This window comes from Podarcis bocagei (genome assembly GCF_964188305.1).
Source record: "Podarcis bocagei genome assembly, chromosome: 2".
Lineage (NCBI taxonomy): Eukaryota > Metazoa > Chordata > Lepidosauria > Squamata > Lacertidae > Podarcis > Podarcis bocagei.
In genome coordinates, this window is record NC_138126.1 from 21,342,496 (window position 1) to 21,359,279 (window position 16,784).

At 46.4% G+C, this 16,784-nt stretch overlaps 1 protein-coding gene and 1 long non-coding RNA gene across 2 annotated transcripts in view; one reads left to right on the forward strand and one right to left on the reverse strand.

The window, feature by feature from the left end:
* The window catches only part of LOC308580425 (uncharacterized protein), a 107,803-nt gene that overhangs the window by 17,596 nt on the left and 73,423 nt on the right, over positions 1-16,784 (reverse strand). The window contains exon 4 of the mRNA XM_081182022.1: positions 837-3,011. Coding sequence (XP_081038148.1) covers positions 907-3,011 — 2,105 coding nt within the window. The 3' untranslated portion in view covers positions 837-906. The remainder of the gene's footprint in view (positions 1-836; positions 3,012-16,784) is intronic.
* Positions 5,510-9,873, forward strand: LOC308581390. The gene is made up of 2 exons (XR_014005044.1): positions 5,510-5,794; positions 8,651-9,873. It is a non-coding gene; the product is annotated as an uncharacterized lncRNA (long non-coding RNA).

Consider the following 16,784-nt stretch of genomic DNA (forward strand, 5'->3'; position numbering starts at 1 on the left):
GGGAAATACTGGATGGGGAACAGCTTGCAGAAGAAATGGTTGATCTTTGCCTTAATTTGTAACTCAATGCCTTGAACATCCACTAGCATTTCTTTTTAAATGCTGATAATGCTTTTATTGTAGCTTTTTTATTATTATTTCTGTACCCCCTTGCTAACCAAGTATTTTTATACATATGAAAAGCAAATCTTGGATTGAGAAGATAATGGTTTGTAAAGAAAAAAAGGGGGCTTAAATTTTTTTTGGTCTCTGTTCTGAAATTTGGTTTTAATGTAAAGTGTGTCAATATATTTGGGTTTGTTTATAAAGCAGAAGTGACCAGCTGCTCCTGGAAGCTAAAAATAAGCTCCGTATCAACAAATGTTTTACCTATAATTATTCATAATGAAAAGTTGTAAGACACGTGAGATTTTCCACCCTTGAGCTTTTGAACTACAACTCCAATCATTCTTGGCCATATGGGCTGAGGCTTATGGGCGTTGTTTCCCAACATCTGAGGTATCCCATTTCCCTGAAGCCGACAGATGCTGATCCACAAGACAAGGGCAGCCCATCATTTTGGCATTGAAGGGAGGAGGTCAAAACTCAACAGATTCATCACACACCTTGAGCATTCCAGATTCACACTCTCCCCGTTTATCTAGCAACAACTTGCAACTTCTTTTCTACATTCAGTATATGTGACCTTCATTACTTTAATACATATATATGTGTATACAAATTTAAATACCAACACCAAAATATCAAACGGATTCCATGCATTTAAAATTGATTTACGCCTTTATGAGTTCCTTGATGTGAGGTAAAGAGTGAAACTTGAGTGGAACATTGCATACATTGATATGGCTTTTCACCTGGGTGAATTCGCTCATGAATATTAAGGTCTCCACACTGTCTGAAGCTCTTTCAACACTCCATACATTTAAATGGTTCCTGCCCTGTATGCGTTTGTTGATGTATTCTAAGGTTTCTACTTTGACTGAAGCTCTTTCCACATTCAATACATTTAAACGGTTTCTCCCCTGTGTGAGTTCGTTGATGTATTCTAAGGGGACCACTACTACTAAAGGTCTTTCCACATTCAATGCATTTAAACGGTTTCTCTCCAGTGTGAGTTCGTTGATGTATTCTAATGTCTCCACTACGACTAAAGCTCTTTCCACATTCAATGCATTTAAACGGTTTCTCCCCAGTGTGAGTTCGTTGATGTATTCTAATGTCTCCACTACGACTAAAGCTCTTTCCACATTCAATGCATTTAAATGGTTTCTCCCCCGTGTGAGTTCGCTGATGTGTTCTAAGGTCTCCACTACAACGGAAGCTCTTTCCACATTCCATACATTCAAATGGTTTCTCCCCTGTGTGAGTTCGCTGATGTGTTCTAAGGGCTCCACTACAACTGAAATTCTTAGCACATTCAATGCAATTAAATGGTTTCTCCCCGGTGTGAGTTCGTTGATGTGTTCTAAGGGCTCCACTACAACTGAAGTTCTTTTCACATTCAATACATTCAAATGGTTTCTCCCCTGTGTGAGTTCGCTGATGTCTTCTAAGGGCTCCAGTATGACTGAAGCTCTTTCCACATTCAATACATTTATATGGTTTCTCCCCTGTGTGAGTTCGTTGATGTATTCCAAGGTCTCCACTACGACTGAAGCTCTTTCCACATTCAATGCATTCAAATGGTTTCTCCCCTGTGTGAGTTCGTTGATGTGTTCTAAGGGCTCCACTAGAAGCCAAGCTCTTTCCGCATTCAATGCATTCAAATGGTTTCACCCCTGTGTGAGTTCGTTGATGTATTCTAAGGTTTCGACTTACACTGTAGCTCTTTCCACATTCAAAACATTCAAATGGTTTCTCCCCTGTGTGAGTTCGTTGATGTATTCTAAGGTCTCCACTACGACTGAAGCTCTTTCCACATTCAATGCATTCAAATGGTTTCTCCCCCGTGTGAGTTCGTTGATGTGTTCTAAGGGCTCCACTACGACTGAAGCTCTTTCCACATTCAATGCATTCAAATGGTTTCTCCCCTGTGTGAGTTTGTTGATGTGTTCTAAGGTTTCCACTACGACTGAAACTCTTTCCACATTCAATGCATTTAAATGGTTTCTCCCCTGTGTGAGTTCGCTGATGTGTTCTAAGGGCTCCACTACAACTGAAGGTCTTTCCACATTCAATGCAATTAAATGGTTTCTCCCCCGTGTGAGTTCGTTGATGTGTTCTAAGGGTTCCACTACAACTGAAGTTCTTTCCACATTCAATACATTCAAATGGTTTCTCCCCTGTGTGAGTTCGCTGATGTGTTCTAAGGGCTCCAGTATGACTGAAACTCTTTCCACATTCAATGCAATTAAATGGGTTCTCCCCCGTGTGAGTTCGTTGATGTGTTCTAAGGGTTCCATTACAACTGAAGTTCTTTCCACATTCAATACATTCAAATGGTTTCTCCCCTGTGTGAGTTCGCTGATGTGTTCCAAGGGCTCCAGTATGACTGAAACTCTTTCCACATTCAATGCGATTAAATGGTTTCTCCCCTGTGTGAGTTCGTTGATGTCTTCTAAGGTCTCCACTACGACTGAAGCTCTTTCCACATTCAATGCATTCAAATGGTTTCTCCCCTGTGTGAGTTCGTTGATGTCTTCTAAGGTCTCCACTACGACTGAAACTCTTTTCACATTCAATACATTTAAATGGTTTCTCCCCTGTGTGAGTTTGTTGATGTATTCTAAGGTCTCCGTTTTGACCAAAGCTCTTTCCACATTCAATACATTTAAATGGTTTCTCCCCCGTGTGAATTCGTTGATGTATTCTAAGTTTACCACTTTGAGTGAAGCTCTTTCCGCACTCCATGCATTCAAACGGTTTCCCCCCCGTGTTAGTTCGTTGGTGTTTCCTCATTTTTCCACAGTGACTAAAGCACATTCCACATTCCCTGCATTTAAATGGCTTCTCTGCTCTTCCCACTGATTTCACAGACCTCTCCGTAGAATCCTGACCATCATCTTCCTCACCTGTTTGGGGCAGGGAGAGAACCCTGTTAGACTTTTAGGAAAGACAATAAATGAACTACCGTATTTTTCGCTCTATTGGACGCACCGGACCACAGGACGCACCTAGTTTTTAGAGGGGGAAATCAAGGAAAAAAATATTATCCCTCCCCCCAGCCACAAAGAGCAACGGACAGGCTGTGCGCAGCCTGTCTGCTTCTCCCAGAGCTTCTTGGGGCTGCGGGGGAAGCCCGGGTTCCCCCACCAGCCCCAAAGAGCAAAGAAGCCAAGACAGCGCACGGGATCCATAGCCGCGCAACCTCTCCAGCCAGGAGCTAAACCTCTCCAGCGCGGCTAAAGAAGAAGACAAGGCAGTCCAGGGCAGGCACCCACTGCCCTGGCTTCCTCTTTAGCCTTGCACAGCATCTTTAGTCTTGTGCAACGGGATGGATTGCGCCCGCTGTCCACCGGGGCTGGACTAGATGACTCCTGGGGTTCCCTTCCAACCTTGCAATTCTATGACCTCGGAAGGTGTTTGGGGTCTCCACCACTGGAGGCTTTTAAGCAGCGGTTGGGGGACCATCTGCCTGGCGTTCTTTAGCTGTGATTCCTACATTGTGAGGGGGCTGGGCTAGATGACCCTCAGGTGGCCCTCCCAACTCTATACAGTCCTACAGTTCTGCAGCAGGAGATCCACAGCCACTTAGAATCATAGAATCATAGAATTGGAATAGACCACAAGGGCCATCGAGTCCAACCCCCTGCCAAGCAGGAAACACCATCAGAGCACTTCACACAATGCCCACTCCCAATTTTCATCTGAGAGACATGTGGCTTCAGTGTCTAGGTAGGTACCCCCCTACTTGCCACACTTCCCCCACCTCACTTAAGCTGAGGGAATTCCTGCCCAGAGAAGCTCCCAGGTGAGGCAAGGGTTAAGATCTACCTCTGGTAGATCTCTTGCGGCTGGAGAGGCACGCAAGGCTAAAGAGGAAGCCAGGGCAGTGAACGGGATGGATCGCGCTCGCTGCCCTGGCTTCCTCCCCCCACCCCCCACCCCCGGAGAGGCGCGCAAGTCCAAAGGGGAAGCCAGGCAGCGAACGGGATGGATCGCGCTCGCTGCCCTGGCTTCCCCTTTAGACATGCGAAGCCTCCCACCCCCCCCACCCCCGGAGAGGCGCGCAAGTCTAAAGGGGAAGCCAGGCAGCGAGCGCGATCCATCCCGTTCGCTGCCTGGCTTCCTCCCACCCCCCCCACCCCCGGAGAGGCGCGCAAGTCCAAAGGGGAAGCCAGGCAGCGAACGGGATGGATCGCGCTCGCTGCCCTGGCTTCCCCTTTAGACATGCGAAGCCTCCCACCCCCCCCACCCCCGGAGAGGCGCGCAAGTCTAAAGGGGAAGCCAGGCAGCGAGCGCGATCCATCCCGTTCGCTGCCTGGCTTCCTCCCACCCACCCCCCACCCCCGGAGAGGCGCGCAAGTCTAAAGGGGAAGCCAGGCAGCGAACGGGATGGATCGCGCTCGCTGCCCTGGCTTCCCCTTTAGACATGCGAAGCCTCCCACCCCCCCCACCCCCGGAGAGGCGCGCAAGTCTAAAGGGGAAGCCAGGCAGCGAGCGCGATCCATCCCGTTCGCTGCCTGGCTTCCTCCCACCCACCCCCCACCCCCGGAGAGGCGCGCAAGTCTAAAGGGGAAGCCAGGCAGCGAACGGGATGGATCGCGCTCGCTGCCCTGGCTTCCCCTTTAGACATGCGAAGCCTCCCACCCCCCCCCACCCCCGGAGAGGCGCGCAAGTCTAAAGGGGAAGCCAGGCAGCGAGCGCGATCCATCCCGTTCGCTGCCTGGCTTCCTCCCACCCACCCCCCACCCCCGGAGAGGCGCGCAAGTCCAAAGGGGAAGCCAGGCAGCGAACGGGATGGATCGCGCTCGCTGCCCTGGCTTCCCCTTTAGACATGCGAAGCCTCCCACCCCCCCCCCACCCCCGGAGAGGCGCGCAAGTCTAAAGGGGAAGCCAGGCAGCGAGCGCGATCCATCCCGTTCGCTGCCTGGCTTCCTCCCCACCCCCACCCCCGGAGAGGCGCGCAAGTCTAAAGGGGAAGCCAGGCAGCGAACGGGATGGATCGCGCTCGCTGCCCTGGCTCCTCTTTAGCCTTGCGAAGCCTCCCACCCCCACCACCCCCGCTGGAGAGGCGCGCAAGTCTAAAGAGGAAGCCAGGGCAGCGAACGGGATGCATCGCGCTCGCTGCCCTGGCTTCCTCTTTAGCCTTGCGAAGCCTCCCCCCGGCTGGAGAGGTTGTGCAAGGCTTTTCTAGAGGAGGGAGAAGGGACTGACTGGCGGCGTCAGTCCCTTCTCCCTCTTGGGGAAAAGCCCGCAAGAGCCGCGCGAAGCTTGTGTGGGGCTCTTGAGGGCTTTTCCTGCCTGCCTCCTCCCTGCATTCGCTCTATAGGACGCACAGACTTTTCCCCTTAGTTTTTAAGACGGGAAAAGTGCGTCCTATGGTGCGAAAAATACGGTAAGCACATGTCAATTCCCATGTGCACCTTCTCTTATTTTAACACCCTCTCCATTGTCCACTGTCTCCATGTTCCAAATTTTTAGGAATGCAGATGAGATAATGGCAAGAGAAACCCATGATCACTCCATTCACACTTAAGAAAGCACCATCATTTTATAGTAGATATCTATAGTGGAACTGGCTTATAAGACACATCTCTGTCTTTTTCTTTTTCAAGTGAAGAAATGATCTCATGCTCCAATAGAAGTCTCTCCTACGAGTAAGAAGTAAAACTGAAGTGCTCTTATGCCACATGTAACTGTAAAACTATTGCAATTTATTAGAACCTAAGCAGAGCCTGCTGCATCGGGCAAAGACCCACCTAGTCAAGCATCCTGTTTTCACAGTGGCCAAGCAGATGCCTGGGGGAAACCAGCAAGCAAGATTTCAGCCCAAGAGCCCTCTGCCCTCCTGTGCTTTCCAGAAACTAGTATTAAGAAGCATCATTGCCTAGGACTATGATGGCAGAGCACAAAAATCAGCTTAATCCGTTTTTTCAAGATATCCAAGTTGCTGGCCATCACTGTCTCTTGTAGGATGGAAGTCCATAGATTAACTATGCTTCTGCTTATTCATCTTTTGCAGTCCTTAAAGGCTCATAAATGTATTATGGCTTACGTTTTTGTGAGCTGCAGTCTGACAATGTGGAATCTTGACTAGGAAAGCAGGTGCCACTATAAACCTGTGAGTCTTTTTGTCAGGTTTTTGTACTTATTTTGTACTTAAGACTTAATCTGCAAAGGACTGCTTTGAATACATGGGTGGCCCTTGAATGAAGAAGAACAAGGCACCTTGCTTGCATCTGGATCCCCTGGGAGAGGCGGTGGATCCAGGGATTGTGAATGAACAAGACTTCTGCCTTCCGTGCGGTGGGAGTGGGTGGGTTAAAAGTGGGGGAGAGACCTCCCCCTCCTGTCCTTTTGGGAAATAGGAGCTTTTGCCGTGAGTAAGCAACTTAGATGGCAAGTTCTCAAGAGAAGCACTTTGGAGCACTGATTGCTTATGCTATCTGTGTGTGCATGTATGTCTTTGGACCTAGAAGACAACATACACTAGTGCTCAAAAATGTGGAAACCTTGGAGAAGGTGTTTTTCTGGGGTTTGATGGCTCATAATACCCACCTTTTTGGGAGTAATACCATAAAATTATATATCAACGGAAAGATACAGTGGTACTTCAGGTTACAGACGCTTCAGGTTACAGATGCTTCAGGTTACAGACTCCGCTAACCCAGAAATAGTACCTCGGGTTAAGAACTTTGCTTCAGAATGAGAACAGAAATTGTGCTCTGGTGGCACGGCGGCAGCAGGAAGCCCCATTAGCTAAAGTAGTGCTTCAGGTTAAGAACAGTTTCAGGTTAAGAACAGACCACTGTAATTTAAAGTACCACTGTAATTTAAAGTAGAATGTAATACAACAACTTTTAGAAAGGATTGCAACATAAATAAGCAGGACATTTGTCAGTGTGTTATGTGATTGCAATCAAGTTGGTTGGGGATTTTTTTGTTTTTTCAGTTAGTGAACTTGTAAAATGTAATAAAATACAATAAATGTCACAAAGAGTTGAGTTTGTGATTGCGGGCTTCCGGGCTGGATCGTGGAGGAAATGGCAGCGCCCAGGGCTTTGTCTGAGTAAGACAGAGCCCTTAGGTGGATTTCAGGCCACCAAGGAGAGGTTTAGGGGCAAACCCCTCCACCCGCACAAAACTCTGCAGAAGAGTGGGGCTGCAACGGGGTCCAGCTGAGCCCCAGGTCTCCCGTCAAACCGGCTCCCGCAGTTGCATCAGCAGCGGGTGGGGGAGGGGAAGACGGTCGAGGCGGGCTGTCGGCTCCAACGCACACCTGAATAACTGAAGCCTAAAAGCCGCCCTCTGAAGTGACAGATCTTCTGTTATAAGGTAAAAGAAAAAGAAGCTTTTGCAGAGGAATATAAAAATTTGGACTTAAATTCAATTTGAACTTCAAAGTGAGAAGTATTAAAAATGGAAGCCGTACTTCTGCTATTCAGGGGAGAACCCTGCAGAGACGTTTTGTGAATAAGATGGAATGAGATGAATGAGATGAAAGCCCCCAAAATCTACATTACAGCCTCTGAGTGAAAGCAAATGTATTTTTAACCCTAAAATTCCTGCTTTGCTGAAAGAACAGGATTTGTAAATAGTTGCCTCTCAGTTTTGACAAGCTCTGCGATTTGAATATCCAACAACTTGGAAATTTTTGAGACATCCACCAAAGTCTGGCGGGATTAGACCCTGTGTAGCTGGAGGGGTGATAAAAAAGGAAAGTGGCCAACATATAGAGATTTGTTAATAGAAGAGGAGAAAGGTTTGAAATTTAAAAGTTATGAAAACTTGAAAGATACTTTACAAAGTTGGTTGCATCACAGACAAATTAATGAGCAATTTAAAGAAGATAATAAAAGTGGGTTCAGCTATACTATCTCAAACTTTCAAAAGGAAATTGTGGAAGGAAATACCAAATTATTGAAGAGAGCATATAACATTTTGCTATATGGAGAGACTTTGGATGACAAGGTAAAATCGGCCCAAATAAAATGGGCTCCGGATGTTGGGCTTAATATACAGTTGGAGGAATGGGAAAGTTTATGAAAACAAATGTAAAGTTTACAGATTGTATATCATTAAGAGAAAATTACAGTGGTACCTTGGGTTAAGTACTTAATTCATTCCAGCAGTCCGTTCTTAACCTTAAACTGTTCTTAACCTGACGCACCACTTCAGCTAATGGGGCCTCCTCCTGCTGCTGCGCCGCCAGAGCACGATTTCTGTTCTCATCCTGAAGCAAAGTTCTTAACCTAAGGTACTATTTCTGGGTTAGCAGAGTCTGTAACCTGAAGCATATGTAACCTGAGGTACCACTGTATTTGAAAATGATATATAGATGGTATATCACACTGGAAAAACTGCAAAAATTTATAAAACAAGATCCAAGATATGTTGGAGATGTAAAGAGAAAGATGGTACTTTTTTCATTTATGGTGGGAATGCAAGAAGGTTAAAGAATACTGGGAAATGATATATAATGAACTGAAAAAAATGTTGAAAAAACCCTTTGTTTAAAAACCAGACTCTTTCCTGCTTCTAATTTTAGATCATGATACATGAGAGGGAAATTGGATATAGTTTATGTATGCGACAACAGCAACAAGAATTTTATTAGCACAAGTATGGAAAACAGAAAACGCCAACAAAGGAAGCAGTGCAAGCCAAGCTTATGGACTACGCGGAACTGGCTAAGCTGACAGAGAATACATGAGAGAGACAACATCGATTTCAAAAAAAGAGTGGGAACCATTTATAAACTATAGAAAAAGACAGTATAAAGATATGGACTCTTTGGCAGGTTTTGACAACTATATAAGAAGCAAAATCAGCAGAGTATAGAATTTGTTTAATAAATCAATACGGAAATATGGGGGAAGCCAAAGAGGAGGGAGGGGAGAAATACGGATATAGAAATTGTTCAATTAAGATTTGTGGAAATTTGTTGTTATAATTTGAAAATTCAATAAAAATATTTTTTTAAAAAATGTGTTTTGCGATTGCTATCAAGTTGGTTGAGATTTTTTTTCATGTAGTGAGCTTGTAAAATGTAATAAAATTAAATAAATGGCGCAAAGAGCTGACTGGTCACCTAGAAAGGGATGTAAAATAGTACAATTAAGTGAACAAGGCTACAGTTCTGAAGATATTAGAAGAAAAATTGGCAGGAACTTAACCAAAGGGGGCATTTCTAAATTTTGGAAGAGGTATAAGGAGACGCAGTCGCTACAAAATCAGACTGGGCTAAACCCATGTTAACTGGACAGCAGAACAATGGGACAGTGTTATTTGGAGTAACGAGGCCAAAATCTCGCTTGGTAGTGATGGCATGAAATACGTGAGGAGAATCGGAGAAGATTTACATCCTATTTACATTGCACCTTCCGTGAAACACCAAGTCAGTGCTATGATCTGGGGCTGTATGACAGCAAGAGGTGTGGACAGAATTTGTGTCATTAATGGGAAAGTAAATGCCCCAAAATACATAGCCCAGACCTTAACTCAATCAAAAATCTATGGAGCCGACTAAAGAAACTTGTTAGTCAGAAGCAGCCCAACAATAAAACCCAATTAATAAGGGAAATAATTTAATCTTAGTTTCACATTATTACAGCTGCAGAACTAAAAAGCTTACCTTACTCTATGGAAGGCTAAAGATTACCCAGCTAAGTATTAACTGACACGGTGAGAATTTCTGTATATCTCTTTTATTGTATGTGTTTCACGTTTCTTCTTTATGACTGCTGTTGTAATAAATAATCCTTCATAAAAGTTATTGCATTACGTTTTCCATTAAATTATATCTCCATTGATATATAATTTTATGGTATTACTCAAAAAAAAGGGGTGTTAGGAGCCATCAAACCTCAGAAATACACTTTCCCAAAAGGTTTCCACAATTTTGACCACTAGTGTACATGTTTACATCACGTGATTACTTAAAGAGGGCATTTCTTTAAAATCAAAGGCCATTTCTACAAAATGGAAGACTTCTGAAGGCAGCCCTGTACAGGGAAGTATTCAGTGTTTTCAGTGTTTTTTATTTTGTTGGAAGCCTTCCAGAGTGACCGAGGAACCCAGTCAGGTGGGCAGGGTGCAAGTAATGATTTATTTATTTATTTATTTATTATTATTATTATTATTCCCTCCTTAGCCTGACCTGCTATGCATACTAATCAGAGACTCTGTCCCAACCACCCCCTTGAGCACAACAGGGCTTCCTATTTTTACTGCTATTCTTTACATTTCTATACTGCCCTTCCTCCGAAGATCACAGGGCAGCTTACAATAGAAAATCAGACTTGAACAGCACAGTAAGAAATAAAAACGACAACCGCCCCCTTACACAACCACAAATGCAGGTGTGAAGGCCATAGATTGTTTAATGAGCCCAATGCCTGGGAGAAGAGGAATGCTTTCGCCTGGTGTCTAAAGAGAAGGAAGGAAGGAAGGAAGGAAGGAAGGAAGGAAGGAAGGCTCTACATTGAGGTTCACTTCCGAGGGTCTTCTGCCAGTTCCCTCCCTGCAAGAAGCGAGGTTACAGGGAACCAGGCAAAGGGCCTTCTCGGAGGTGGCACCCTTCCTTCCAACTTCAAATAAATAAACAACTATCTGACTTTTAGAAGACATCTAGAGGCAGCCCTGTATTGGGAAGCTTTTAACGTTTGATGTTTTATTATGGTTTATCTATGTTGTAAGCCGCACTGGAAACCCACCCTGGATGGGCAGGTACTATTATTATTATTATTATTATTATTAACCTGCCCAGCAATGCCCAAGCCTCTTCCCTTCCCCGCCTCCTTCCAGGCAACTCCCTTTGCACCAGATCTGGGCAGGAAGAATCTTCTCTCTTTCCACAATGGAACCCCCCCCCCTTTCAAGGCCCCATTAAAAAGAGCAGCTCCCTTTCCTCCCTTCTCTTCTTCTCCCCGTCCCGGGGCTTCTCATCCTGGACTCCCACCCCTTGCCAAGCCCCTTCCCTCCTTCCCCGCCGCTGGCTTTGCACTCACCCGAAATCTGAGGGCGGCGGCAGATGCAGCGACCCTGGACAACGGGGGCGGGAATGGGAGCCTCGCCAGGGAGGCAGTGAGTGACCCCGCTTAATGAGGAGGCTTAATTAGAAGGAAGCAGCTCCCTCCCTCCTTTTATCTCCGCTGGTGAAGCCGGAAGTCAGGTGACTCTGGCGAGGAAGGAGAAGTTTCTCCCCCCCCCCCAGCCCCTTTCCTTTACTTTGATAACTGGGGGAAGGAAAACCTTGCAGGACCAGCCAATGGGGAGACGAGGGAGGGAAGCTGGGCTTCCAGTATGGGGAACATCAGCTACTGTAGACCCCGCCCTCTTGCAAGAACGTATTGTAATCAATAAACTCTTCACTGCCTCACCCATTTGGTTCAGATTGTATTTCGAGGAGGGATCAAGGGTCTCATGACCCACTCTTACAATGTAGGAAGCAGCTTACAGCAAAAAAAGCCTAATGACTCTTCTGGGTAAATGAATAAATTATTTTAATAAATATTTCAATGGAGAGCATATTTTACATTCTCATGTTCATGCAAACATGGTTCCACTCCAACTTCACTTAGTCCCCACTTCCACCTCAGCAAAGTGTTCTTTATACAGAAATCTCCTGAAAAGAAGTCTCTCTATTTACATTATAGGGAGGGACCACTCTCTGACTGGCTTATTGCACCTTCATAACACCCTGTGTCTTTTGCAGTGTCCTGTATTCTCCTCACAGACACACAGAAACAGGGAACAGTGACATGCAGCAGCAGCAGCAGCAGCAGCAGCAGCAGCAGCAGCAGCAAGACAGACGCCCTGTCAAAGAATACAGTGGTGCCTCGCAAGACGAAATTAATTCGTTCCGCAATTCTCTTCGTCTTGCGGTTTTTTCGTCTTGCGATGCACGGTTTCCCATAGGAATGCATTGAAAACCAATTAATGCGTTCCTAGGGAAACCGCCTTCAGACCAGGTCCGGGGACAGTCTGTCCCCGGACCTCTTCTGAAGGCTGGGGGGGGGGGGGGACAAGGGCTTTTCTTCCCACCCCCAGCATTTTAAAAAACCCCGGGACAGCGGAGGACTTCTCCGCTGTCCGGGCGATCTTAAAATGCTGGCGGGCGGCATTTTAAAATCGCCCCGGACAGCGGAGAAGTCCTCCGCTGTCCGGGGCGATTTAAAAGCCCCTGGGAAGGCAGGCAGGGGGGACAAAGACTTTTGCCCCCCGCCAGCCTTCAGAAGAGGTCCTGGACCTCTTCTGAAGGCGGGCGGGGGGCCAAAGTCTTTGCTCCCCCCCCGCCTGCCTTCAAAAGGTGTCCCCGCTGCGGCGGGAGGTGTCCCCTGCCCCCCGCCCGGCTTCGGAGCACCGGGAGAAGCGATCTCCCTGCAGCCCCTTGCAGCAAAAGACGTCGGGGGAAGCGGGGAAGCGAAGCGCTTCGCTTCCCGCTTCCCCCGGACCTCTTCTGAAGCAAGGGGCTGGGGGGAGATAGCGATCTCCCTGCAGCCCCTTGCAGCAAAAGACGTCCGGGGGAAGCGGGGAAGCGAAGCGCTTCGCTTCCCGCTTCCCCCGGACCTCTTCTGAAGCAAGGGGCTGGGGGGAGATCGCTATCTCCCTGCAGCCCCTTGCTTCAGAAGAGGTCCGGGGGAAGCGGGAAGCGAAGCGCTTCGCTTCCCCGCTTCCCCCGACGTCTTTTGCTGCAAGGGGCTGCAGGGAGATCGCTATCTCCCTGCAGCCCCTTGCTTCAGAAGAGGTCCGGGGGAAGCGGGAAGCGAAGCGCTTCGCTTCCCCGCTTCCCCCGACATCTTTTGCTGCAAGGGGCTGCAGGGAGATCGCTATCTCCCCCCAGCCCCTTGCTTCAAAAGAGAAGACCCGCTGTCCCCGGGGCAAGCTTCGTTTTGCGAAGCAAGCCCATAGGGAAATTCGTCTTGCGAGGCAACTCGAAAACGAAAAAACCTTTCGTTTTGCGAGTTTTTCGTCTCGCGAGGCGTTCGTCTTGCGGGGTACCACTGTACCTCCCATTCGACCACTCCCATGAATCTTTTTTTTGGGCGGGGGAACCATGTACTTTAGATGCCTGCCAAATGTACACTAAGGATGTGAAAGCAATATTCTTCACAGGAAATACTGAAAAAAAGTGGAAGGCAGTTTTAATTTGTAAGGAGAGAGGGGACATTCTTTGCTTTGCCTTCAGTCGTGACAAAGCGATAAATTTAAAAAACAACCCCGATTTTCAGTGCTTTCTAACAAAGGATGGGGAAAATTCATAATTTATCTTGGAGACCACTTTAACAAAGTTCTGGTCTTCTTGGTTTCTGAAATTTCCAGTCAGTTTTGCCATTTCGGCATAGTCCAACAGTTTAATCTGTTATTCCTCCTTGGTAGGGACTTTATCTTTTTTCCATCTCTAGAATTCTGAGGGATTTTTGGCCAAGGCAATGACCGCAGAAGCAATTAAATGTTTTCTCAGCAGTCCAGATAACAAACCGTAAACAGATCTCACATTCCCCCTTTGTGAATATGTAGTTGCCCAATGTGTACGCAGGTCTAAAATGGTGTCATTTCCTCAAAAGATTTGTGTGTCTGCAATGGAAACGGGTGTTTCTTTCGTTCCACAGGTTTACTACCACTACCTGGGCATGGGGGACCCTTTGGCTGTGAAGTCCATGCGTGCTGTCCACCTATTCTCCTACCTTTGCCACCCTGTGTACCGGAGGTTTCTCCTCATCCTGTGGGCCGTTCCCTGCCTCTCCCTTGAACGCCTGCTCCTCGTGTTGCTCTTCATGGCCTACATCACCTGCGCCCACAACCTCGACCAGCAGGACGACCTCTACCTGCAAACTCAGCTGGACAAGAATGGCCCCTCCGTCCTTGAGGGGGAACTGAACCGGTGTGGCCCCAATTTTATATGTGGGTGCTGGTGTCCTAGTATATTGGGTCCTGAGAGCCTGGTACCTTGCACTCTTCCATGCTAAGCACTGAACGATGAAATGTGCCTTATATCTCCTTTTGCTTTTACGCACTCGGGACTTGAGTGGTCTATAAATGGGACCTAAGAGTTCTGGCTTCCAGCAGGCCTACTTTACTACAACTCTTAAAACACATATAAGGAGTTCTATATGGTGATCCCACATGGCCCAGTAGGTTGGAATCCTTGAGGAAAGAGGTGGAACTCCAAAGATGGCAGAATTCAACCCCAAGTTCCTTGGAGGGAAGTCTCTAGAGCAGGGGCTGGGGAAAGCCCATGGCCCTCCAGAAGTTGGTGGACTTCAGCCGCCATCAACATCTGGAGGGCTGTGGATGCCCCATACCTGCTGTATAGGCTTAAAGGGATATATTGGGCCCAAAAAGAGTGTCCCCCCCCACTAGTGCTAAGAAGAACAATGAGTCACTGATAACCGACTGGAATTTAGGTGAGGTGGTCAGGTTGTTGTTGTTTGTGGGAGGCTTTTTTATGATTTACAACTGCAGACAGCAGGCACGTAGGTCAACAGACAAAATGTTCCCCATCTCTGGGAAAGCTAGGCCCTGTGGAATCAGTGGGGCACTGCCCCAGTAACCTCAGTCTGCCCCCAGCCATTCCCCACCTGCTAGCTGGCTTTACTTACAACCAGTCAGGGGGTGGCTCTGTCTGTCATGGACTCTGCTGCTGGCCTTCCTGCCCTAGAGGACACCAGGCACACCTGACTGGGATTCTGCAGCTGTTAAAAAGCACAGAAGATGCCTCAGTTGAAATTCATTATAATAACAAAGCATTAGAACTGGGTTTTTCAATTCATTTTCTGCTACAGAACTTCTCCCCAAGGGATTTTTAAAGTATAGGATTTTTAACTTTTATTCACAAGCAAGAACTATTTTAAAGAGGTAGCAGCCTAGATAATTTGTGGAGTGGGCTGTGAGGTTTTTTTGCTTTCTGCAAATATATCTCTTCAGCACAGTGTCTTCCAAATACATTTCTTTTCCAAGAAAGCAATCAGAATTCATTGCCCATCCTCTTGCTTCTGTCGCGTCAGTTCCAAAGCATTCTTAATTCCAAGGCCTACCTGGGTTGAAGAAGACAAGGCCTTGAGGAAGATTCTGGTCAAGATGGCCGTCCAGCAGTGGACCACCTGCCTCTCAAACCCAAATATATCTCCATGCGGTGGGTGACTTTTAACTCACCCCGCCCATCAGAATTCATGACAAAAACTATAATTTATGTGATCTTTGAATCAAGTACATTTACAGGCAAAAGCGGGCTGGGGGGGCAGGGGTTGATTCTAGGATTATGTCTCCAGGCTCCACCTAGCAATGGTTGGATCTTTGCCTTCATTTGTAACTCAATGCCTTGAACATCCACTAGCATTTCTTTTTAAATGCTGATAATGCTTATATTGTACCTTTTTATTATTATTTCTGTACCCCCTTGCTAACAAAGTATTTTTATACATATGAAAAGCAAATCTTGGGCTGATAAGATAATGGTTCGTAAAGTAAAAAAAGGGTGTGTGTTTTTTTAAAAAAATTGTTTGTCTCTGTTCTGAAATTTGGTTTTAATGTAAAGTGTTTCAATATATTTGGGTTTATTTATAAAGCAGAAGTGACCAGCTGCTCCCGAAAGCTAAAAATGAGCTCTGTATCAACAAAAGTTTTACCTATACAGTGGTACCTCAGGTTACATACGGTTCAGGTTACATAAGCTTCTGGTTACACACGCCGCTAACCCAGAAATAGTGCTTCCGGTTAAGAACTTTGCTTCAGGATAAGAACAGAAATCGTGCTCCAGCGGCGCAGAAGCAGCAGGAGCCCCCATTAGCTAAAGTGGTGCTTCAGGTTAAGAACAGTTTCAGGTTAAGAACGGACCTCTGGAACGAAGTACTTAACTTGAGGTACCACTGTAATTATTCATGATGACAAGTTGTAAGAAATGAGATTTTCTACCCCTGAGCTTTCGAAGTACAACTCCCATCAACCTTGGCCGTACGGGCTTATAAGAGTTGTTGCCCAACATGTGAGCAACCCCATGTTGGAGATCCCTGCTCTATACATTTATTTATTTTTTTGTTTAATTTCTATACCCTTTTATTTTTAAGAAAAACCTCAAAGCGGGTTAAAGCATATTAAATCAATAAAACATAAATAAATCAATTTGAAAAAAGTGAAATATAGAGTATACTGTCAAAGCAACATAACAGAAAACTAAAACATTATCTTAAAGATTTCAAAATAAAACATTACAAAGGAAGTCAACTACAGAATACAAATTTAACATAGTAGGGCTGGGTGAGTCTGGGCCCCGCCCCCAGGGCCAGGTGGAAAGGGCCTTGCAGGGAGTGGCCTTCATGCCTCACAGCCAGGCGATGTTCCTCCGGCCTCATGAGAATCCTCTCTAATGGGACCCAAGTGTGTTTAAGGTTGCAATTAACTTAATCTTCCCTAGATCTGCGTTTAGCAGAAGCATGTGCCACTCCCACTGCCCAGCTTCAAAGTCAGAGTAGCAAACACATGTATCCTAAAATCACGCTTGGCTCTTTCTGTTCGGCATCGCTAAGGCTCTCCTCCCCCCGCCCCCCTCATGAAACAACGGCCTCCTTTTAAGCACCCCAACAGTTATTTACTGCCCCCCCCATTCCTCTCATGGCACATGTGTGATACACACGCTTCACTCTAATGGCTCTAGAAGCATCTTAGGCTACAAGACGAAGGGA